General features: G+C 41.9%; 3 protein-coding genes across 4 annotated transcripts; 2 read left to right on the top strand and 1 right to left on the bottom strand.

Moving 5' to 3' along the window:
• Window positions 1-147: 147 nt before the first annotated feature.
• On the bottom strand, window positions 148-11,404 carry mfn1b (mitofusin 1b). The gene is made up of 18 exons (XM_037470520.2): window positions 11,246-11,404; window positions 10,664-10,821; window positions 10,393-10,528; window positions 9,642-9,804; window positions 8,862-8,986; window positions 8,583-8,691; window positions 7,199-7,306; window positions 6,829-6,982; window positions 6,671-6,738; window positions 4,971-5,092; window positions 4,587-4,713; window positions 4,323-4,427; window positions 4,133-4,235; window positions 3,494-3,720; window positions 3,149-3,328; window positions 2,739-2,935; window positions 1,932-2,066; window positions 148-1,275 (listed from the first exon to the last, which is right to left on the bottom strand). Exons 2-18 carry the CDS (start codon window positions 10,809-10,811, stop codon window positions 1,206-1,208), a joined length of 2,277 nt encoding a protein of 758 aa, XP_037326417.2. The 5' UTR covers window positions 10,812-10,821; window positions 11,246-11,404; the 3' UTR covers window positions 148-1,205.
• On the top strand, window positions 10,978-15,284 carry plaat1 (phospholipase A and acyltransferase 1). 2 transcript variants are annotated; one of them, XM_037470524.2, is made up of 6 exons: window positions 10,978-11,069; window positions 12,410-12,480; window positions 13,282-13,331; window positions 13,713-13,851; window positions 14,042-14,310; window positions 15,054-15,284. In XM_037470524.2, exons 3-6 carry the CDS (start codon window positions 13,305-13,307, stop codon window positions 15,153-15,155), a joined length of 537 nt encoding a protein of 178 aa, XP_037326421.1. In that variant the 5' UTR covers window positions 10,978-11,069; window positions 12,410-12,480; window positions 13,282-13,304; the 3' UTR covers window positions 15,156-15,284. The 2 variants fall into 2 exon arrangements, with proteins under 2 accessions (XP_037326421.1, XP_037326422.1); XM_037470525.2 differs by lacking the exon at window positions 10,978-11,069 and adding an exon at window positions 12,115-12,205.
• Window positions 15,285-15,717: 433 nt separating this feature from the next.
• Window positions 15,718-23,160, top strand: ftsj3 (FtsJ RNA 2'-O-methyltransferase 3). Its single transcript, XM_037470210.2, has 21 exons — window positions 15,718-15,893; window positions 16,064-16,169; window positions 16,633-16,679; window positions 16,860-16,939; window positions 17,188-17,287; window positions 17,580-17,774; window positions 17,857-17,972; window positions 18,151-18,255; window positions 18,448-18,548; window positions 18,658-18,744; window positions 18,851-18,991; window positions 19,206-19,341; window positions 19,611-19,804; window positions 19,896-20,007; window positions 20,214-20,295; window positions 20,437-20,602; window positions 20,714-20,805; window positions 21,010-21,112; window positions 22,002-22,185; window positions 22,322-22,416; window positions 22,549-23,160. Exons 1-21 carry the CDS (start codon window positions 15,827-15,829, stop codon window positions 22,814-22,816), a joined length of 2,577 nt encoding a protein of 858 aa, XP_037326107.1. The 5' UTR covers window positions 15,718-15,826; the 3' UTR covers window positions 22,817-23,160.
• Window positions 23,161-23,662: the final 502 nt, after the last annotated feature.

Raw genomic sequence — 23,662 nt, 5'->3', positions numbered from 1 at the left:
CTTTTGAGTGTTTTATCTACCTATGATATTTCAAACTGGTGGAACAAGTGTAAAAACTAGAATTCTCACATTCAAGGTGTCCAACTTGAATCTACCAGAAGTTCTGGTCCAAAATGCATCTTGTTAGGTGACAAAGACCATTTTCTAATTAGTTCTTCATTGAGACAGAATGTTTGAACGGAAGTTGATAAAAAAATGAGGCAACATTCATTGGCTGCGGATAATCAAACTGTCAGTTTGCATTCGCATTCGATTCTGATGCAGATTTTACTTGGATTGACAATTCAGTCGAGTCATTTTTAGATTTTGACAGATTTAATACAATCAGGCAAATCTGGAGGTATTTCAAGACGCAGGAAAAAAATACATTTTTACAGTGTGAACTGTTGTAATTTTAAGCCTAAAGATTATAAAATATGAGGTTTTCCAAAGCTTTTGATCTATACAGTTTGTATATTTAGAAAATAGAACATGAACCAACAGTATGCAAAAGACATGCTTTCCCTTTTTCCTCAATGATTTCTTTTACCAGGTCTAATTAAGGATAAGATGTTCTCTTATTAAAGATATTTATGTCCTGTTGCCAACACAACAGATCATGTGCTCGAAAAAAGATCCATGTGCAGTCTTACAGACACTCAAAACTTCATTTGCATGACAAAAAGTTAGTCAAAAAAGGCATATTCACAGTTAGAAGCACAATAGTGTCAAAATATAGCACCCGGCCGGTAGCTTTCCTGCCGACCGAGATTCTAAGAGTGAGTCCACGTTGCAGTTTCTCGAGCATCTGAAGTTCAGAGTTGGCAGTGGAGGGGGGAGGAAATACTGCAGAGTTCACTCTCTTCCATCCATTAAGAGTGAAATTACCAATTATTTTTATTGATTAACTGATTAGTCTACAAAATGTCAAAAAGAAGACAAGTTGACTATTTGGTTTGAAAACAAGACTAACAAAAAAAACAAAAAACTAAAACTTTACAATTTTACAAATGACCAAATCTTCGCACTCGGGAGAAGCTCCTGACGTTTGGTATTCTTGTCTGACCTTTCACACCTACAGAGCTCCTTCAATCTACGTATCCTTCCAGCACTACCGTCCACACAGAACCTGTGGCGTGGTGCGGGAGGTGACGGCCGGGAGCCGTGAGGCTGGGGAATGATTGGCTCCACAAGGACCAAACCGAGGGCCGGGGAGGTCAGCGCGCTTACTGCTGAGGTGTCAGGTACAGGTTTGTGAACTCCTCCAACTGTTTCTCCAGGTTTGTGGCCTTATGCCTGTGGGGGGGAAAGAGACTCAGGTCAGATTTGGAACAACTTCATCCAAATCCCTTGTATTTCTAAATGTTAATCTGCAGACCTGTTCTGTAACATTTCATTCTAATAAATAAAAGTGCAGTCTTCATATCTATACGTACCAGTTAAAAGTTTGGACACACTTACTGTATGAAAACTGAGTATCCCAGATTTGATCCCCAAACCCTTTAATAACAGGCCATCCATATTTAGATTTGCCCATTTCCACCCATATATAGGTTAAATGTATTGTGACCTAATTATGTACTATTATATGCATATCTGTGCAGAAGAAGCCGTGTCAGGAAAAGCTAAGTATTTAAATTTCCTTTCTGTGTTATCTTTTAAGTTATCGTTCCCAAACATGAGTCTAAGAAAAACTGGCCTGCTAACGTGTCATTGTGTGCAAAGGAGCCGCACCATGTGACAACTCGGTGCGACAAAACCTGTTCAAAGTTAACCGTGAAGCTTGAATTTGAAGTATGGATGTAGAACTTAGTCGTCTCCGGGTCCTTGTCCTTTTTTTCCCCTGTTCCCGTAATATCAACAATATCAGAGGATGTTTATTTCCCCTACACCTTCCAAAACAGTCAACTACCCCCCCCCCCCCCCCGACGAGAGAAAGAGGTGACGCTGACCGCAGGCTCTTGGAGTGGCTCTGCACGGTCTCCAGCTGATCTATCGTGGCTGTCAGTTGGCGGATTTCAGCCTCGAGCTCTTTCTGCGTCTGGCCCACCTGCTGGCAGAGACGAGCAAAGGTCGCCGCCATCTCCCTGGCAACACAGAGGGCGCAGTGCTTATTTATTTAGCCTTGCTACAGAAGGGAGGGCGGGGATGAGATCTGTGTGTGTGTGTGTAAATTAGGAAGATTATGGCGTGTCGGTTGTCAGTAGGTTAAATAACACTGACAGCACATGTATAAATGGTGCAAAGTAGTGCTGTCAGCGGTCGACTGTCAGTGAGCTGCACATGTGACTGTGAAAAATGTGTGCTGATTTAAACAAATTGGACCGGACCAGCAGTGGATAGAGTGCGATAATTGGACAAAAAGTATCAAGAAATGCTTTAAGTCAGAAACAATGTCTTGTCCTGATACGCCTTTATAGAAGACCACAATTAAACTATTCAGAGCACAAACGAGAGGTGGCCGATCAATTGAAGCACATTAAAGGATGACCTGCAAAGAAAAGCGTCAAGATATAAAAAAATGAAAGGAAATTTAGACAGAACCGAACTTAAAGCAACACGTACATGTACAACAAACTAAAACTCAATATCAGCACAAAACATTATTAACATTGTTACCATCTTTATCCATCACACATATGTATAGACCGTATTATGTAAATATAGTACTTGTGACTAAGAAATAGAAAACTCTATCATGTGTCTGTCCGGTTTGTTCTACTATGAAACTACAGGAGCGATGCGGTGTCAGGACTCACTGTTGGACCTGGTGGCTGCAGTTTGCACTCGTAAAGCTGACTATGAGCTGCAGCTTGTCGGTCGCGTAATCCACAAACTGGCGCTTCAGAGTTCGCTCCTTCGCCTTCGTGGTCCAGGTGAGTCTCTCGTACAGGTAGAGCAAGCCATACAGGGAGCCCGACAGAGCGATCAGCCTCCATCCAACCGTCTTCCACACCTTAGGAAAATAATGAAAACCATTGATACATGCACATGGGTTTGTGTGTTAATTTGTTAGCTGCCTTATAATTTGACCTTCATTTCTATGGACAGCAATGCAGAGCATTTCTCACAGAAAAAAGGAGGTGTTTATTTATTTTAATTCATATCTTTACACCTGATATTTACAATATGCTGACATCATCATGCACAACTGTATTTTACAACATACCACTCCTCCAACAACGAGGACGCTCATTGAAGTGCGGGAGGTGAGGGATGCCACGTTAGTTGCCATGGCTACCATCAGGTCCTCTTGGCTCATGACTGCTGTCTCGTTGTTGGGCGGCGCTGTGATGGACGGGGGTCCCGAGGAGGGCGTGCTTGCCATGGGCAGCGCTGGTCGGGGGCTCTGAGCAACGGCACGAGGGTTAAAAAAAAAAAAAATCTTACCTTCCTCGATGTACATTATGTGAACAAAGCCACGGGCCACCAAAGGTAGCAAGCATTCCTGACATTAAACATCGAACACGAATCAGAGGTTCAGCCTTCGCTCTCCCAAAATGGCAGCTTGTACCTGGAAGTTCTGGTCCACCAGTTTGAGGGCTCTCTGCGCGTTGACAGATCCCAGGAAGCGGTGCACTAACACTGTCCAGCCCAACGAAAACCGGAACTCAATGTTTTCCTGGAAGTCGCTGCAAATTGTGGCGCAGTTCAAGTCGTAACTCAGGTCAAACTTCCTGCTAGGCACCAGCATGTGGACCTGGCTCTGGGCCGCCGAGGGAAGCAGGGGCAGCATGCTGTCTGGAGAGTGAGAATAAAATATAAACAATATATACCCACGCTAATAATAAATATTTGGGTTAAATATACTGGTTTTCTTTGTGTCTCTCGAGGGAAAACAAAGTCACACCACAATGTCATGACAGCACCCGAGTCCTTTCTCATCAGAGGGCACATTCACACCTTTTGTTAACATCACTGTCACTGAGCACAGCTTGCATGCGTGGCCGTCACAGTGACGCACTCGTGGCATAATGGGGCACGGGATGATGGCATTGAGCGAGGAGGGTAAATTTAGCCGGCGCTAAAGTGAGTGGCTAAAAGGTTCGGACTCAGTTCAGCAACACGAAAATCTGGGCTGATGTAGTTCTCTGTGACGTTATTGGTCTTTAGTGCAAGGAAAGGTTATCAGTATTCTGTCCTGTGTAACTACCCATCATGTATCTCTGAGACGACTGGACTGAAGCGTGGACGGCGTCGGAGCAGCGGAAGGCCAGGTTCTTGCCCATCCCCTCCTCCACGTGAGCCAGCAGCTCCTGCAAACACAACACGAGTCACATGGGAGAGCGGTAAAGACGAACCGGCTAAAGACGCAAAAATGAGGAATCCGTGCTGCTACATACAGACTTGTAGATCTTCAGGACATGCGGCGAGGGGTGGAAGTCACTGTGGAACTCGTCAACGATCACGTGGAGACGGCAGATCTCTTCTCCCATGGCAAAGGAAACCTGCGGGGAACGCAACCGGAGCTCATCAGTCAGCTACAACAACGAGCCGGCAGGACTTGGAGGTCAACAAAACAATAACTTGCAGTTTCTGTTTCAGAAAAATGCCCAACATTTGCTGGTTCCATCTGCAAAAGTTCTTCCACCAGCGGTTGTCTTTACCTTAGATTCCACGTCCTCACTGATGGCCTTGATCTTCTTCTTTATATCATCGATCAGCAAGTTCAGCTGATTCTTGACAAACTCCAGCCGGTCCATCTGGTACTCTCGATCCTCCAAAGCCGCCACTCTGAGGTCCCACCGCACAAACAGGAAATAAAGTCACAAATGCAAAACAAGCAGCTGAAGGCTTTTTTACTATGAAAAAGAATCAGGTATTGGAAGATAAACAAAGGACAACCCGACCACAAGTAACACTGATATTTTACTAGCTAATGCGTCCCTCATGTTACCCAAACATATTCTTTTAGTTTCATAGAGACAACATCAGAATACCATAGAAAGTCCCTTCCCACTAAATGACTCGGCACGCAACAAAACACTCACCTCTTCTCCGCCGCCTCGATGTTGATGGCGTCCATGATGCTCTTGACCTTTTCTGTGATCAGCTTGGCCCTGATCGTGTGCTGCTCAAACTTTGTTTTCACTGCTGACTGCGAGATACACTCCTGCGAGGCCATAACACACGAGTTACTGTGACAGCTACAGGGGCCGCTGCTGGATAGGGCGCATTGACTCGCACGCTACCAGGGACCAACAGAGGACAAGATAGACACCTGCTACTTCAACTCAAAGAGAGGAAAACAACACAGGTGGGAAAGGGACGGCAGCAGTGTGTGTATCTTGTGTCCCAGAGCCCACCGATCGTAAGGTCACAGTAAGGCGTTTGTTAAAAGGAAAATGATTTTAAAAAACACATCAACAGCACACAATCACAAATGAAAGTGAAAGAAAACAAATTAAATACTGAACATATAAGAGTAGGAATATTGTGTCATTTTGGGATAAATGATTGTGATAATTCCCTCTTTAATCAGCTTTATGTCCCACATGTCCCTCCAAAGTTATATCTAGAACTCAGTCATTGAATGTATTACATTCACTTATCATTGCTCTATAAAAGTAGTTTGAATTGTTTTTGGAGAAGTCCCCAATTCCTGCATTCGATTAAAACTAACTTCAAATCCAAGTGTAATTCACTTGGGGTCTGCATCCTGTGGGATTTTATCTCACTAACGCCGTCCTTGTCGTCTGCTGTTCTCTCCCTGGTGCTGCATCACATCACAGCACTCAATTGGAAAAACCTGTGGGGCTTTTGTTGTGAAACACAATATGTATTTTTTTTTTCTCAACATGAAACCCGATCAGAGTTTTTCTGATTATTGATATTTCGTTTAGTTATTAAAAACAGCATTTTGTTTGCCTGCCGCTGTTGTGTCACTTACAAAGCGGCTGTTCGACGAGTGCTTGGGACACGTACTATTAAACCGATTACAGATTTGATCCAATGATAATTTGCTCCCAGGATGAACACAAGTAAATTCCTGTTTGTTAAAATGAAAAAGACAGATAAAAACGAAATCAAAGTGGAATGAAAACAAAACGGATGTCCTCGCCTAAGTGAATCTAGACTTCAGCAATGAAGACGCAGGTTGATGGAGAAGGCACAGTGATTGGTCCGGGAGGCCTCGGAGGAACAATCTCCATGTTGGTTGAGTGAAGGAGATACTGAACCACTGAGCCCGGCTGCAGAAGACCACTGCTCAGGTTTCTACTGTTTGCTGAAGAACTTTGGCTGTGTCTTTTATTGGAATTCATTATCTTTTTACATGCAATAATCTTAAACCTGAGCTTTGAAAAACACAGACATTTTCACTAAGCAAAGGAATTGCTCCGTAAAAAAAATATCTCAGTGACTGATAAAGCGCCGACTGTCTGCATCTCCTGGTCAGAATGAATGAGGAAAGAAATGCTTCACTCTTCAGAATAGTGATTCCCTTTCTCTGCGCAGTTGTACTTCATTCTAACCAGCAGAAGATAGCCAATGTCAAAAAGGTTTGGTCTAGCAGTTGATGATGGACCCATCACAGTGTGTTTCTGACTCCATCAGCATCGCTGCCGGTTTCGGCTCAACACTAAGATCATTAAAAATTGCTGTATATTCTTCAAAATATGTCTGTCTGGCTCATCCAAAAAATAAGATTATTCTTATTCAAGTTATTGAGGAAGGAAGGACCCACACACACCTCAAACCTCCTCTCAAAGCATTGGAATTCCTTCATCCTTTCATGGAAGCCCTCAGCCAGGGCTCCACCTGTTGGATGAAATGATCACATGTCAAATGAACACCAGCACAGACACATTAGGTATAAAATACAGTCGTCCGCTAAAATGCTGATCCCACCTGATTCAGGCATCCCCTGTGCACGTTGCATGCGGGAGTTGAGCACCTCTTTGGCGGAGACAAAGAAAATGCGGTTGGGTGCCTGATCGCGGTCCACCACCTTCAGCTCCTCCACCAGGAAGTTCACACATCGGTCCGTGTGCTGCTTCCTCACCTGGAAGAAGAGGTGTCACATTGGTACAGTGCACTATAGACAATAACATGGATGCGTGGCTAAAATTGAATTCATAACAAAATCACTTTTATTTTGTATTAACCTCTAGCGGGGGCAAGTTCGGTAGCAAATTCTGTACAAACTTGTAAGAATCAAGATATTCTCAATCAAATGTTACCAATTCTGCCATGAGAGGGGAATAAAGGGGTGACTCACGTCCTCCATGTACTCTGGTTCGTTTGCTGAGGCATCCCAGCGGTTGTTGAGGATGAAGATGTTGGGCTTCGACAGACGTTCGTTCACTTTGTGGAAAAAGTGCTTTTCCTAGGTGGCATAAGGGCAAATCAGCAAAAGCTCAATATTTTTATTTCATATCTCCCTTTTACAATTAAAAAAAACTTTCATTTCCCAATAAGCTGCCAAAAGCCCCCATCGTAGATTTAAAAATTATGTTTGTTTTGACACGGTGAAGATGTAAACTTAATTTATTGTTGATTCAATTTCAGTACCTACATTGGATGTGATCCAATATCCAACATCTGGCTCAATCAAAAAAAAGCAGAGATATTTATTTGATTGTAATTACATTTGAATGAAACTGCTACAGATATTACAGAAAATATCAGCCGACGTTAGAGGCCCATTCAAATAAATTATGTGGGGCTTTTTCAGCTTAAATTTAGAGGATAAATCAGTCAAACTGAATATTACGCAATAAATAATGTTTGTAGCAAAACCATGGAAATGACTACCTAACTGGTCAGGGAATGGGACAAACTCATACAAAAAGGTACACAGTATATGGAATTGTAGAAAACCGAGCACTCCACAACAGCAAAGTAGTGTGGTAACACAAATTGAAGTGTTCTCGGTCCGCACACCGGGCCAGAAATCAGGCGCTCAATGACGCAGGATGCGGCGCCACTATTTGACTATCTTACAATATTTACATAAAGTCTGGGATTTATTTCCATGGAGCAGCGCGGAGGGAAATGTGTTTTTGGTCTCCCTGTCAGAGCTGCCCGGCCGGATTAGGCCGTGTGATTGACTGCGTGTCCAGCTTCACATTGTAGGAATGCCAGAGCAGACACAAACAAGAGCGGGCCTGTGAGGCTCGACACAAACACAGGCAGCCACGTTCTCCTCTCCGCAACCACCGCATTGGCCCTTTAAGTACACATAAGGGACTGACATTGTATTATTATCAGTTATGACAAGAAGTCCAGTGACTGTACTTCGTCACCTTGAGTCGACACTGAAAGACATCGTAAAGTGATAAAGAGCTGTGGAAACAGAAATGTAAATATCTATTCATAGGTCCAAACTATTTATACACCTATGTGTACAAAGAGAACGAACATAAATTTGGTGTAGTAATAAATATTTATAATATAATATCCGTCCTTTGATCAATCCTTTAATGAGTAAAGTACTAAAGTAGTAAAGTAGTCTCTTCCAAGTTTTTCCATCACTGTAAACTAGATGTTCTCAGCACTGATTGTGCTTGATGCAGAATGGTGACAACGGTGCGGCCGCAATATCAACACGTAGTGAATATTTAGCCAGTCGTTAGTTTCATGAGGCTCAGAGGACTTTTTACCGTGTTCATAAGTGTGGATTCAGAGTTGGCCACCAGCACAAAGACATCAGCATCCAGGCAAAATTTGTCAATCCAGCTGTCCAGTTGTGTCGTGACATCTGTCCCTGGGCTAACACAGTGGATGAGAGGTCAAGAGGTCAAATGCATGATGTAATATCTCCATTTGGGCTTGGTCACGTGTCTCACACCTCGTTCGACCTAACTCTTTAATGAATGATTCAGCCAGCTCGATAATCATTAACATAATCATTTTCAGATCTGATGACCCGATCATGTTACCTGTCCACAAGCACCAGGTCGTCTCGAAGCAGAGCACACTTGGTCTTCGGCCAAAACACGCGGACGAGACAGCCGGCGTCCAGACTCTCGTCCATGTGGAGAGCGTGAGCCAGCTGGTTTACGGTCTGCAGAAGAGGTGTGAATAGGCCGTCGTTATGATCACTGATATCATCACGTCTGTTTAACGTATATTCTATTTCTGTAATGTTATGACTTGACGAAAACCTCACCCACTATTATTACGATAACACATTTCCTGAAATTGTATATAATTGTAATAATCACTTTTTACAACTCCTAAAGTTTCTTTTCTTTTTTTTTGTAAAAGGTTTTACAGCCTTGAAGGGGAGAGCCATACTTAGAAGATGTATGGGGCATACGGTATCATTTACAGTATACGGTCCAAAATTAACAGTGGAATGTTATTCAGTAACTATTATTAGGCTACAAGGAACAAACATTAACACACAATTTAAGTTAATAACCCCACATTCTTACACAGCAGACAGTAGCATGTGAAAGCACTGGGCAGATTAAGAAAAGATAAGTATAAGACAAATATAAACAGATAAACTAATGAGAATGCTTCACTCAATCTACCTCACTGAGGCCGAGGACACCCTAAACCACTAAAAACATCCTGCATATCTGTTCCTATAAAAACAAGGCTTTACATTCAGGTAGCATGTGCTCCACTCATGAAAAGTAAACATTATTCATCTTCTATACAACTAAATTACAGCCAAGTTAACGGACACAGACAAGTTGCATAACATTTACCTTGATGCTCTTCTCCTCATCCGAGCCCTCCGTCTTGAGGTAGGCCTTGTCATCATCCGTTCCTTCCACACTAAGGAAGCAGTTTGTGGTGTGGCCGATCCCGCTGGGCAGCACGCGGTCCCTCAGCATGGCGTTGACCACCGTGCTTTTACCGTTACTGGTCCTACAAAACAAAACAAAAACATCATTGACTGCATTTGGAGGCAAATGATTTGCTCAAACTCTAAATATATAGGGTGTCACATCCTAATTCACTTTAAGTATAAATGCAACATAAATATGCAGCTATTAATGGAAACAACTGGATCCAGACATCCAGACATCCAGAATGGACAATTGGGCTTCCACTGTGACAGGTAGTGTTTTTACCGGAAAGCTGATCAGGAGTCATTGCTAAATCATGCAGAGGAAACATGTTGTCCAGTGACACACCCTGCGCATCGTGCCTTGAATGTCAAGGCATTAATTTGCATAAGGGCCGAGCACAACATGGTTCAATCAACATTCAGTTTTAAACAGGAATAACGGGTTTAAACAGCATTAAAGAAATGACGCTGCTGAGAAACGTCCCTTCAAGGATAGATCAAATTTAAAGAACATAATACCCAAATCAAAACAGATACCTAATTCATTTGGTGAAGGATTAGTTTAACTTGCAGAGACTTCTACACATCACAATAATTATGTCCGGTTGCTTTTATGGAAAAAGCTGTTTTAGTGTCATAGACAATACTGTTTGTAGCCGTCTCACCTGCCAAAAAAGGCCACTTTCATGTGCCTGCGTGCCAGCACCTCCTTAATGACAGCAAGTTTGTCAGCATATGCCTGAATCTCCAACTTTTGATCTTGACTCGCAATATTCTCCAATGCTTTATTCCCACAGGTTTCTGTCCAAAACAAAGAGAGGAACACCACCACCACGTTTGTAGGGTTATAATCCTGCAAACGGCCATTGATTTGCAATTAAAAATGAATATGACCTACTTCCGTTGTCAAAACAAGACGTGAAAGAATCCTCTCACCTTCCACAAACTCCGAGGTCTCTTTCACGTAGTTCAGCAGCTGTTCAAACACATCGCTTATCTTCTTCTTGGCCACGACGAAGCGCTTCAGAGGGGAGAACTCCCCCTGAGCCGAATCGGACCGCCTGAGATGAGGAGCTGACGCCATGGTGTTTAATCTACACGACGAGAGAGGGGTCAAGAAAGGGCAAACGATGTTAGGAGCCAGCGCGGTTGCTGCAATAGTGTTTCAGTGGTACCCAACGGTGGACATCTGTGATAGTGTTTTGGTCACGTCAGGTGACGTTAATTGAAGTGCAGGAAAGCCTAAGGGTGACATAACCAAAGTTAACCAATATATGCAACGGTTAGTGAAGACATTATAAACGTCAACTTTGAGCTTGTGCAACTTCGATACACTTGACACGTGAGTATACCAAACAATAACTGTAAATATTAGGCGTTTCTACAGTAATTACGTTGCTTGTGATTCATTTTAAAACATCTTGTGCCAAACGAGCTAGCTAACGTTAACGTTACAAGGGGCACGTAACTAGCATTAGCATATTTAGCTAATGTTAGTTCGTGGTTTTGTTTCCTTACCACAGTCTTAACACGGCAAGAGTTCTCTTCTCATAACACAACAGTATAGATCCACAGCTATAGTACAGATAATCCCTTTCCTCGTTGAAAGATGACTCGCTGACGGCTCGGCTAACCTTCTGTTTGTATCCTGGAACGGCGAATGGTAAAGCTCGCCGTAGAAAGAAAGAAAGGACAAAAAAAGCAACCGGAAACACTTCAAAATAAAAGCATATTTGATCCCAGTTGCCGCATAACAGACCTGACGTTATGTCACCAACGCTAGCTAACTCCGACCCGAAAAATGCTTGTAGTTTTTTTCACATCTATTTCTGAGCATTGATCTGCAAATAATCTGTTCGATAAACCTGCCCTCTAAATAAAAATAATTTTATAATTTGTTTGTTCTACCTGCTGTGTTGAAATTGACTATCGGGAGCTTGACGCATATTCCAACTGCAGTAGCCAATCAACGCGCAGAGAATCCGCCTGACCCCTTAAGAGCCTCTGTGTTGTAAAGAGACTCAAGTGCGCCAGGGGTCCTCTTAATTCCACACAGGACACGAAGGATTAAAGGTAGCACTGGTAATAGATTTGTATCACAATTACACATATACAATCTATGAATCATTTAAAATGTGCATCCTACAGTTCTAAGTGTTTCACTTGGATAATGTTATCAGCTCTTCAAGCTTGAAATCTCATTTTTAGCCCCACTATCTACCCGATATCACTAAGGTGGTACACTGTTATATCAACGCTACAGAGCTGTCCTCCTAGCCATCACTCTATCAATTCATCAAATTATAAATAGCAGAAGGAAATACATGAAGATACACGTGGGCAGCTACACTATGACCTCTACAAGCAAAGAGATCAGACAACATTCAAATGGAATCCATCATGCACGGGGCTGCCTCTGCAAATCCACAATAATTGTTATTCAGAAGAGTGCCGTCTCTCCTTGTGAATGGGACAATGGTAAGCAGGAAACGCCTCCCTGTGCGTAATTGAGTGTGTGTGTGTGTGTGTGTGTGTGTGTGACCTTAGCAACTGTGGCCCACTGTCATCAGTCAGAGCATCGGACACTGAAATACCTCCACCAGGACCTCCAGCGTTAGATAACCTTTCTGTCACCTCAGAAACTTGGAATTAATCTTCTTCTTTTATTTTTTTCCATACTAGATTTTTTTGGGAAGCTATACACGATGATGGAAAATTAAAATGGTGAGGAAGAAAAAGCTGCTGGTGTTTGAGTAAGTATTACAACTGTATGCACTCGGTGTGTGTTCAGCCTCGGACACAAATTCAATACAATCATACAGCTATAACATCACAGCAAGGGGCTTTAAAGGTATCTGTGGCACTTATGTATACTATTGTGTTTTATATCTTCACATTAGATTTTCTATAAACAGTAGCAATATATGTTAGATCAATACTGCAATAATGTGTCATTTAATAGTTGCGTGAATCTATACAGAATTATATTGCATGTTTTCATGTTAGAGTTATGGTAAAATAACATGGAGCATTTTTTTCAGCAAGCCTCTAGCATCATACATTAATGATGAGATGGATGTACTAATTTCTCTCCTGGGTAGATATTGATTTCATCCCACTCAGGTGTCATTTTGATCGATACTAAACTCTTCTCTCTGTGGAATTAACAAACAATTTTAATTGTTTCGAGTGAAAGGAAAGAAAAAACAGAACAAAGAAAGAAAAACTACAAGAACTTTTACATTAGGGTGATGTATATGTGATATAAAATCTAATTTTTATGGGGGATTATTTCTATGTGAAACAACAGAGGCTCAAACTATTTTTCTGTCACCTTCCCCATTGTGTAGAGGCTATTGTGTTAGCACAATAAAAGAGCTCCCATGTATATTGTGTGGGTCTATGCATAGGCTCCCTTTGCATTATACTACCTTATCTAGCATTCTCTTTCTTTGGGAATTCTGTTATTTTACCTTTGACCTCTTAAGTGATCTGTTATTGTGTTAAAAGTATTTTTGTTGATTGTTTCTACCTGTGTTTTATTTTCCTTGTAGAATTTGTGGAAGCATGATGTGGGATGGATAAACAACAACAAAACTCCACTGTAAGTTGACTAAAAGGCTTTTATTCTGTCCAGAAAGAGTTTTATTGTTATGGCCAAATTTGGTTATGTCATAATGGAGCGGATATTACCTTTTACACACCTTCAAAGAGGATAATTAAACTATAGTTTCCCTAATATTTATTTATTTTCAACAAATAATCCAGCAATTGTTGATTTCATTCATTCAAATTTTAAAGACACACTGTGTCAGATGTCTCTTAAATATGATATGAAATATTTTACTAAACATTCAATTTTCAAAAAAATGTCTCATGAGGTAAAATGTTTTTTATAAGTATACCCATAAAGAAGCAGTGCATCACTAGCATGACAGCAATGGTTACTGTGTCATACTCTGCTTCCCCGTGTCTCTGTGTGCAGATGGCCTCTAATGACCCCAACCTTCCTGACCCCTCTGGTGACCCCCAGCCTGGTGACCTCATTGAAATCTTTAGACCGGCCTATCAGCACTGGGCTCTCTACCTGGGAGATGGTTACATCATCAACTTAACTCCTCTTGGTCAGTATTAAACAAGATGGGTGTAGCTGCTGCAATAACTTTACCAACATAATGATAATACAAACCGATGCAGATCCTAAATGCATTTTGCGATCTACTGGTGTTGTTCATAAAGCTACAAGATCCCGGGACAAAGTTCCCTCCTGGTATACATGTGTGATCCCACTGAGGCTCTGCTCCTCCTAACCAGATGAGAACCAGGCAGCCCCCATGTCCAGTGTGAAGTCCGTCTTTAGCAGGAAGGCGGTGGTGCGCATGCAGCTGCTGAAGGAGGTGGTGGGAAGCGACTCGTACCGCGTCAACAACAAGTACGACCACAACCACACACCCCTGCCCGTCTCCGAAATCATTCAGCGAGCACAAGTCCTCATTGGCCAGGAGGTGTCCTACGACCTGCTGGGGAGCAACTGCGAGCACTTTGTCACCCTCCTGCGCTACGGGGAAGGAGTTTCTGAGCAGGTCTCTCGCTGTTTGTTTTGCTTCCATCTCTTCTGCCATCAGGGCAAAATATTATCTTTGAACTCCACATAAGCTGCCACAGTGACTGATGACGACATGTGGCCAAAGTCATCATTTTACAGGGCATTTAAAAGACTGAAGCTTTCTTTATGTAAACGTTAACATATAATTAATCTAACATTTAGTTTAGTAAGACCTGTCTTGCTTTCTGAATGTGTATTTCAATTTTGTCATTGTGAATGCCAGATTGTGTAATACAATGTGATGCTATTTTACTTTGATTTTCCCCCAAAGTCAACTTTTTAGTTTTATGCCTTTGAAAAAACTACATAAACTAAATACAACCAGTAGGCCTGTATTGACTAGTTAGGTTGAGGAAATAGGTTTAAAGTTATGGTTTACGCCCGAATGGACATGGACAAGGATATTCAGACCAAATTGTTTTCAGTGTTGCTCACACCTATGACCTTGAAGGGTTGCTTTAGATTTTTCCTCGCTCTCTTTTTAGAGCAGCTATGTTAAAGCGGAATGAATTGCATTTAATTAATTCAAGTTTCCAATGTCTTTTAGGTTAAAAATAATAATAGACAGTTATGTAAGCCTCTCAAAAATAGTTTCTGTTCATTCCTGGGTATATTGTAAAAACTGAAACATAGAACATAAGCAGTCCTTGTCCTTGTATGAAATGGTTATGGTTGCTGTAATCCTTAGTTGACCTCCTCTTGTCCTCCTTGTCTCCTCAGGCTACACGGGCCATTGGGGCCATCAGTTTGGTGACGGCAGCAGCCAGTGCCTTTTCTGTCCTGGGACTGATCAACACACGATCCAGAAAGAAGCCTTTTTGACAGCTGTGTTCTTCACTGAAGGATGATGTCCCCCAACATTCATGCAGCTGTGATCGAGACTAATTAAAAACTTAATAAAGATGATTAATAAAAGTGAAAATGTTACTTGTGTTACTTGTTCATAAACTGGCCCCGTGTTGATTACACCATTGGATTTCGACTGTTTTTTTGTCAAAGAGTAATTCATTCATCAAGTTTAAATTGTGGGAAATTGCTGATATCATTTAAATGTTGTTAAATGTTGATAAATGCCATGCTTCTATCCGGTTATGGAGACAGTTCTTTTTATATATTTTCAGGTATTCCACTCTGAGACTCATTCTGCCACCCTAATGGAGAGGGGTTGATTCTTTTGGACACTGTTTCTGGGGACACACATTCTTGCAGGGATTGGTCTTTTTTAAATTCAGGAGATCACCAAAAAAACCACTTCTATTCATTATCACTCTTTCATTGGGCAGTTTCATTATTACACGTCTTTGAGGACAGCAGGTGTCAGCAACGTCCTATAACCACACAGAAACAAATCTAAGGACGAAGAAGAAACGATACCACGTGCAGTATGACGTCAAATGTGTGCGCCGAGAAAGTCACACGTGTTGTTTTCATGGACGTTTGATTCTAGTGTGATTTCTCCATTCAGCGTGTAGCGTAAAAATACATCAACCAATATGGGGAAGAAACTCAAAGTAGGAAAAACCAGGAAGGATAAATTCTACCATTTGGCGAAAGAAACAGGTAGACTGTCACTCCTAGAACATGTAACGTTAGTGGTACTCTTAAGACAACTTGGGAGTAGATGTTAGCATTATTAGCAGGATTGCTAGCTAACGTTAACTCACCAACGGTAAATAATGGTGTGCTATGTGGCATTTTTCTGGTAATGTTATACTTCTGTCTTTTTTCAGGTTATCGCTCTCGTTCTTCCTTCAAGCTTATCCAGCTCAACCGTAAATTTCAGTTTCTACAGAAAGCCAGAGCTTTGGTCGACCTGTGTGCTGCTCCCGGTGGATGGTGAGTTTTCTGTCAACACACGATTACGTTATAACGTTAACTGTATCTGTACCTGAGCAATAGCCCCAGGCATCAAGTCAGCTAAACCAGTAGTGCCCTAACTGCATAGACAAAGAGGACATTCTATCTCGTCAATGTACCGTTATGTATTAGTCAGACAGAAGCTCTTACTTAAAGTTACCTCATCTGTAATAAAGTTGGTGGTCAACCCTCCGAATATTATTCATGGTAACAACAAATACCCTCTTTGGACCGGTCATCTAAGCCCAACACAGTCATCGAATCATTATACAATTATCTTTGGAGACAACAGTTTTTCCTATTAACATTTCCCAGAGTAATGCGATGACTGCAGAGGTGCCACATGTATGTGTATTTAAATGCTTTGCCCAGGAATACTGGCATGTATGTTGTGCAATGTAGTTATTGAAGGAAACACTAATGACTCTAAATCATCTTTTAGGTTGCAGGTGGCGTCCAATTTTATGCCTGTATCAAGTCTCATTATTGGTGAGTTGATATCATCAATATGATTAACTGTTGAAAAATTGTAAATTCAGTAATTCAGTTGCTTTGACAAGTCTTAAATGTTGGTCTGGCAAAGCCTTATTTTGTTGCAATCTAATTTTACTTACTGGGATGCTGAAAGAAAAGAGACATCTTTTTATTAATGGTGTTTATTCCTATCAGGTGTTGACCTGGTGCCCATCAAGCCCATACCCAACGTGGTGACGCTGCAAGAAGACATCACTGGTGACAAATGCAGAACGGTGAGCTGCTGAAATGCACATCACTGACGGAAAACCAATGGCTGTCCTGGCTGTGGTCCTGAGTATACTCGTAAAAAAAAAATCCATGTAGTTTAGCAAAAAATATGAAACTAATTACGCAGATGGTTCTTTACTGGCATTAAACACCTGCACTGTTACCAAAACATCACAGTCCTCTAAAATAATACACTCTAGGAACATTTTCATCATGGATATCCCAAGTGAGATACTGTCTATTTCATATGCAGGCTATACGAAAGGAACTGCAAACATGGAAGGTGGACGTTGTGTTAAATGACGGAGCCCCAAACGTGGGAGCCAACTGGCAGCATGATGCCTTCACACAAGGTGGGTGCCACTTAAGCAGTAAAACAGTTTCAAGACATTTGAAGTCACACACATTTATAAATCTTCATTTTCAGAGTATTATTGGCATATTCTGATTGAAATCCACTTTACAATACTCGTTCTTTGGTATAAGATTACCTAATATGGCACAGTAATGCGTTTTATTAATAGCGCTATCTATCTAAATATATTAGTACAAAAAAAAGTTGTTCCTACCATTATTTCACACCCATGTCATAATGTATTGAAGATAATGTCTCAAAATCTTACTTTTCCCCCATTTTACCTTCAGCTCATTTGACCCTCATGGCCATGAAATTGGCCTGTGAGTTTCTGGCCAAAGGTGGAACTTTCGTCACCAAGGTCTTCCGTTCCAAAGACTACCAGCCACTGCTCTGGATCTTCCAGCAGTTCTTCAAGAAAGTGCAGGCTACCAAGCCACAGGCGTCTAGGAATGAGTCCGCCGAGATCTTTGTCGTCTGTCAGGGTCAGTGGCAGCGAGAAAGAAGAAATGATTCTATACTTCTGCAGTAGTGTCTGAACTAAATACAATGTGTATCTTTTAACAGGTTTTCTTGCCCCTGACAAAATTGACAGCAAGTTTTTCGACCCCAAACATGCGTTCAAAGAGGTGGAGGTGCAGGCCAAAACTGTTAAGGAGCTGATTCCCGTCAGGAAGCCAAAGGCATGTACACTGTATGAGATGGTTCACCCCTTGATGATCAAAGTCAGATCATGTCAATGAACCCGTTAACACAAAGACCATCTTTCTCATGATTTCATGTAGGGTCCTGACTAGGTATTTTCGTAGGACTTTCAGTATTGCATTCTTCACTGACTAAGCTGCTCCTCTTCTGTTCCAGGCGGAGGGATACAAAGATGGTGATCTCACACTTCACTACAGTTTCACAGTTATGTCCTTTCTGAAAGCAGAAAATGCCATAGACTTCCTAGACAAAGCCAGTGAGGTAAGATCTCTATATTACTTTACTTACTTACCTAGAAAATCTTGTTTTTTTACCGTAAATTGCAGCTGTAGGAGAAAGATGTTTATTATCCTGCACCCGTTATACATGTACAAGACTAAGAAGGGATGGAAAAGATTAAGCTAAGGGATGGCTCGCCTATTTTTCCATTCTCACTCTGTTTTCTTCTCTCAGATCACCTTTGACAACGCAGAATTGGAGTGTCACCCGGCCACCAGTGATGAGATAAAGGACTGTTGTCGTGACATCAAAGTCTTGGGCCGCAAAGAGCTCCGGTAAGTTATTTATTCAGTACTGTTTTTTTTGTATAGAAATAGAAGAATGAGTAAGAATAAGTCAACCACGCATGTGTGTTTTTTTCCCCCTCCATCCTCAAACTTGCAGCATGCTGCTGACCTGGAGGTCTAAGCTGAGGAAGTTTCTGGCCAAAAAACGGAAGGGAGAGGCCGAACAGCGTGACCCGGAGATCAAGTAAAGTCTTTGCAGCATATTTACAATAAAAACATATTGTAATATGTTCTTGTCTGCCACAATGGGTCACAACAAACTAAAAAAAAATCGCTTTGGTTTATTTAAGCTTAAGTTCTGATGAAGATAAGGCGGACTCCGATGGAGAACCAGATAAAAAGAAAAAGGAGGACGAAGAAGAAGAGGACGAGGAAGAAATGGAGAAGAGACTGGCAGAAATGAAAGCTGAAGAATTGGCTGAGCTCAGACGGTATGACACAAGTTTAGGATTTTTTTTTCTGTAACTACTACTACAAAGCAACAGACATCATAGGCTGGTTTGCGAATCAAAGTGATTCTGAACTAATGTGGAATGAACCTGCAGCACTTGGATTGCAGACTTTTTTTTATCCTCCGACATTGTAACAAGGGGTTTTAAGATCTCTTTAGAAAATACAGTTTGTATAACTGTCTTGCTCCAACAGGAAGAAGAAGAAGCTGCTGAAGGAGCGGAGGAAGCAGAGGGAGAGGGTGGAGCTTAAGATGGACCTGCCTGGCGTCTCCATAGCAGATTCCTACGACTCATCCATGTTCTCCCTCAGCACCATAAAGAAGCAACAGGTGAAAACAGCAAAGACACACACAACAAACAAGGATGAGAACCTCCCCTTTACGGCTCGGTTGGCAACATCTTTATGTAGAGTTAATTCTATTTTGGTGATGTATGTTGTTGGCTGGCATCAGCTGGCTGTTTTGGTTCTGATGTTTTTGTCCCATCTCTAATGTTGCCTGCAGAAAAAAAAAAGTGAATTTCAAATAATTCAGTTATCATATTGTTCCCAATGCTATGCTAATTTGAAGCTACTTTGCTAATCACCTCCCTCCATCAGGCTCTGGTGGATTTATCCAAAGGGGACATGCAGATGGCAGACAACCTGATGGAAGAATATGACGACCTCCACCTGTCGTCTGGGGATGAGGATGACGAGGCGGATAAAATGTCCCTAGCCTCTGATTTAGATGACGATGACCTGGAAGAGGTGGAGCAGAACAAGAGAGAGCTGGACACTAAGGCGCCAAAGAAGTAAGTAAAGTAATTACGCAAGAAATGTAGTGTATCACTTAAGACAATAATGAATAAATGGTCAATAATAATTTGTGTCTGTGGTTTTCAGAGTCAAGTTTGCTGAAGAAGAGGAGGATGAAGGGCAGGATAGTGGCTTGCTGGTGGAACTGGAGGGAAAGGATGAGAAGAAGGAACGTGAGACCAACCTTTGGTTCAGCAAGGTTCGTCCACTCGTGCTGCCATAACGTAATAAATGTATATGTATACGTAGTACACAGTGTAGCCTCCAATGTTGATGTTGACAGTCCGACTAACTGGTGTTGAATCATTTTTTTACCTGCCTTTTCCCCCACAAGTTTTGCACCTACAAATGACTTCATGGTTAGTGACCTGTGACCTTTAACCCTCCCATCCTTTTGTTTTGTAGGGTATATTCTCTGAGATCGGCCTAGAAGGAGATGCAGAGTTAGAACTCCAACAGACCGAGTTGCTACTGAACAAACGAACCAGTAATACTCTCCCCTGTTTCTCAGGCATTTGTTCACACATGGTCATCTAACAATGGACATGAATTGAGTTTAACATATTGGGAGTTCTCCTAGATCTGGAACTGACAAAATTATTAACGTTTTGGCTCTATTTTGAAAAAGATAGGAAAAGGAAAGCTGATGAAAAGGAGGAGGATGAGGAGAAGGAGGAGGAAGAGGAGAAAGAAGAACAGAAGAATGCGCAGCCAGAGGAGGAAAAGGCGGCCCTTTTAAAGGGAGCTGAGGAGGAGAGTGACAGTGACTCAGATGACAGCAGCGACGATGAGAAGTAAAACGTCATTTCCTGTGTTTGTCTTGAGTGTTTTCTGTTAAAAATATCAATTAATGGATCCATTTGGACTTTTACAATTCATAACTAAAAAAATGCCTCTTGTTCCAGGGAGATTACCAAGATGAAGAACGCCTCTGAAGGGACTTTTGGGGCAGAGGCCAATGACGGTGCCTTCCAGGTTGTTCCTGTACAGAGCACCAGTGAGTATATCACTATCATATGTATATGATGCAACAAATCCTAACTTTTAGAAACGGGCACTAGCTAGCAGTAAAAAAAGGTTAGACAAGATTATTTAATATACATGAACAAATAGTTCAATACAGCCACTACAAGTGGAACAACTCTCAATGTGTTTGTTGCTCCAAAATATTTTCTTATAACTTTGTTTGTGGTTGTTTCAGGTAAGAAAGCCCGGATCCTGGATGCAGAGGGCCTGGCCCTGGGCTGTCATATCGCTACGTCTAAGAAGAGAACCAGGGACCTGATCGACGGCTCCTTCCACAGGTGGGTGGGTGGGTGGGTGGGTGGGTGGGTGGGTGGGTGGGTGGGTGGGTGGGTGTGTGTGTGTGTGTGTGTGTGTGTGTGTGTGTGTGTGTGTGTGTGTGTGTGTGTGTGTGTGTGTGTGTGTGTGTGTGTGTGTGTGTGTGTGTGTGTGTGTGTGTGTGTGTGTGTGTGTGTGTGTGTGTGTGTGTGTGTGTGTGTGTGTGTGTGTGTGTGTGTGTGTGTGTGTGTGTGTGTGTGCGTGCGTGCGTGTGCGCGCGCGCGTGTGCGTCTTTTTATTGTTTCCATGCGTGTCCTCATTTAAACCAGATCAAATTGTCTCAAGAAACTTATAGTAATTAACGTTAAAGGCTGAAGAAATAGGATATTTTTGGGATGGGAAAATGTTTTGATCCTCTAAGCAATAACTTCCTGCATAGCTAAGGCCGGATATAAATTGAATTACACATACACACTGGTTGATTTGATCTTTCATTACAATAAATGTGGGCTCTGTATTTTATTTTGAGTAAATCTGCTGTAATTACTTGCTGATGCAACACATGTTCAATAAAATAAAAATAAATAGATTTACACGTTCTATCAGAAAATAAAATGAATGGCTTAACCGACTTGACACAGCAAACAAACATCAAAGAACTAGCGACCATGAAGACAGACTGTTGCTTGTGTACTGGCCCAAAAGTAGCACTTGAACACATCACAACAACTGTAAGCAACGACACACGAGCAACCAATGTACGAAACTTTTTTGGCGTCTTTGTTAGAGTTGAGTTGTTGTTCCTGCTTACTAGTCAAATCTGTGACCATGTGACTCATCATATCGGCCATCGATGTACACAGATTTTGAAAGGAGTAAACTGTACAGCGGGCTAATTGCGTGCTCCTGCAGGTTTGCTAGCTCCGAGCAGCAGTGGGACATACCGGAGTGGTTCCTGGACGACGAACTGAAACACCGGAGGAAGCCGGTGCCAGTCACCAAGGAGATGGTGGAGGAATTCAAACAAAAATGGAAGGAGATCGATGCCAGACCCATCAAGCGAGTTGCTGAGGCCAAGGCCAGGAAGAAGAGGAGGGTAAGATTGGGCAACAGATGAGAAAGCCATTACAGGGGGTCGATCATATTTTGAGATGACAAAAACCCACGCAAAACCTTTGTACTTATGGGAACTTGAAGATCTTAATTTGTTAGTTTCCCAATGACTTTTCCAGATGCTGAAGAAGATGGATCAGGCCAAGAAGAAGGCTGAAGCAGTCGTCAACACGGTGGACAGCTCTGAGAGGGAGAAAATGGCTCAGCTAAAGAGGTATGGCATCACATCTAAAGGGTTGTAACAGCACCTCGAAAACGGACTCCATGAAACTAAATGCATAGCTTCAGATAAGACAAATGCATCATTTAAACCATTTTGTCCTGTCTTTTGTTCCCATCCTGTCAGTATCTACAAGAAAGCAGGCCTGGGAAAGGAGAAGAGAGAAGTGACATATCTAGTGTCTAAGAAGGGAGCTGGCAAGAAAGTGAGGCGCCCCGCCGGCGTTACGGGAACCTTCAAGGTGGTGGACGGTCGCATGAAGAAGGACTTGCGCGGGATGGAGAGGAAAGAGCAACGCGCCAAAGGGGGCAAAGGAAAAGGCGGCAAGGGAAGAGGACAAGCAAAGGGTGGCAGGGGAGGAATGAAAGGTGGTAAAGGGCGGAAGGGAAGATAAATTTAAACCCTTAGTGCTCTCATTCTTGCCTTTCTATTTGCTAAACATTGCCTGGACTCATGTTGCAGGTCAGGATTTCTGGAGACAACTCCCACAGGCTCCTCCATCATGTAGAGAGGTTAAAATGACGTGGCATCGTTTGCATGATGCCCTCCCTACAGCAATTTTGCTGAGATGTGTTCTGTGGTTTTTAAAGACTGGTGTCCTCGCATGTCTTTCTGAAGGTGTACATGATTTGTTTCTGGGAACAAAGTGGTTTCACTCAACAGCTTAACTGTAAAGGACCGATACTTAAGTACAACCTTCTAAATGGGTTCATAAGAAATGTTGCTATTAATGTAAATATTATATACGCATTTTTGCAATAAAAGTTTTGTTGAATCTTTAATTCAGTGTTTCCCGTGATTAGAAAAAGACAAACTTTTTTTAGAACTAGAAAGAAATGTTAATAGTTCATTATGCTTTCTGCTGGTAGTAACTAATCTGAATCCATTAAATTATAAAATGTAGAAGTTAGTCACTCTGTGGAAAAGATGAAAGAAGTATGAAACTGATCAGCTTTTAAGTACAATGTGTTTTAGTGCCTAGATGTAGCAGATGTCACAGTATGGATGTCCTCGGGCAAAAGCAGTACTTTGTTGACTGAATTTGTTGATTCAATCCTCAGAACTGTAAACGAATTTCCCCCTCAGGGAATGGAACAAAAGCCCCACTTGAAAAGTATAGAAAACTCAATTTCCATAACATAACAAAAAGTAGTTAAGTATATAAGCTGTAATTTTAACAAAAAAAGTGAGTTCTGCCCATGCGCAGCATATTAAAAATCTACGCTTCCCATGAGCCTTT

This window comes from Pungitius pungitius, chromosome 7 (assembly GCF_949316345.1).
Source record: "Pungitius pungitius chromosome 7, fPunPun2.1, whole genome shotgun sequence".
NCBI classification, from domain to species: domain Eukaryota; kingdom Metazoa; phylum Chordata; class Actinopteri; order Perciformes; family Gasterosteidae; genus Pungitius; species Pungitius pungitius.
This window is presented reverse-complemented; position numbering and strand designations above follow the sequence as displayed.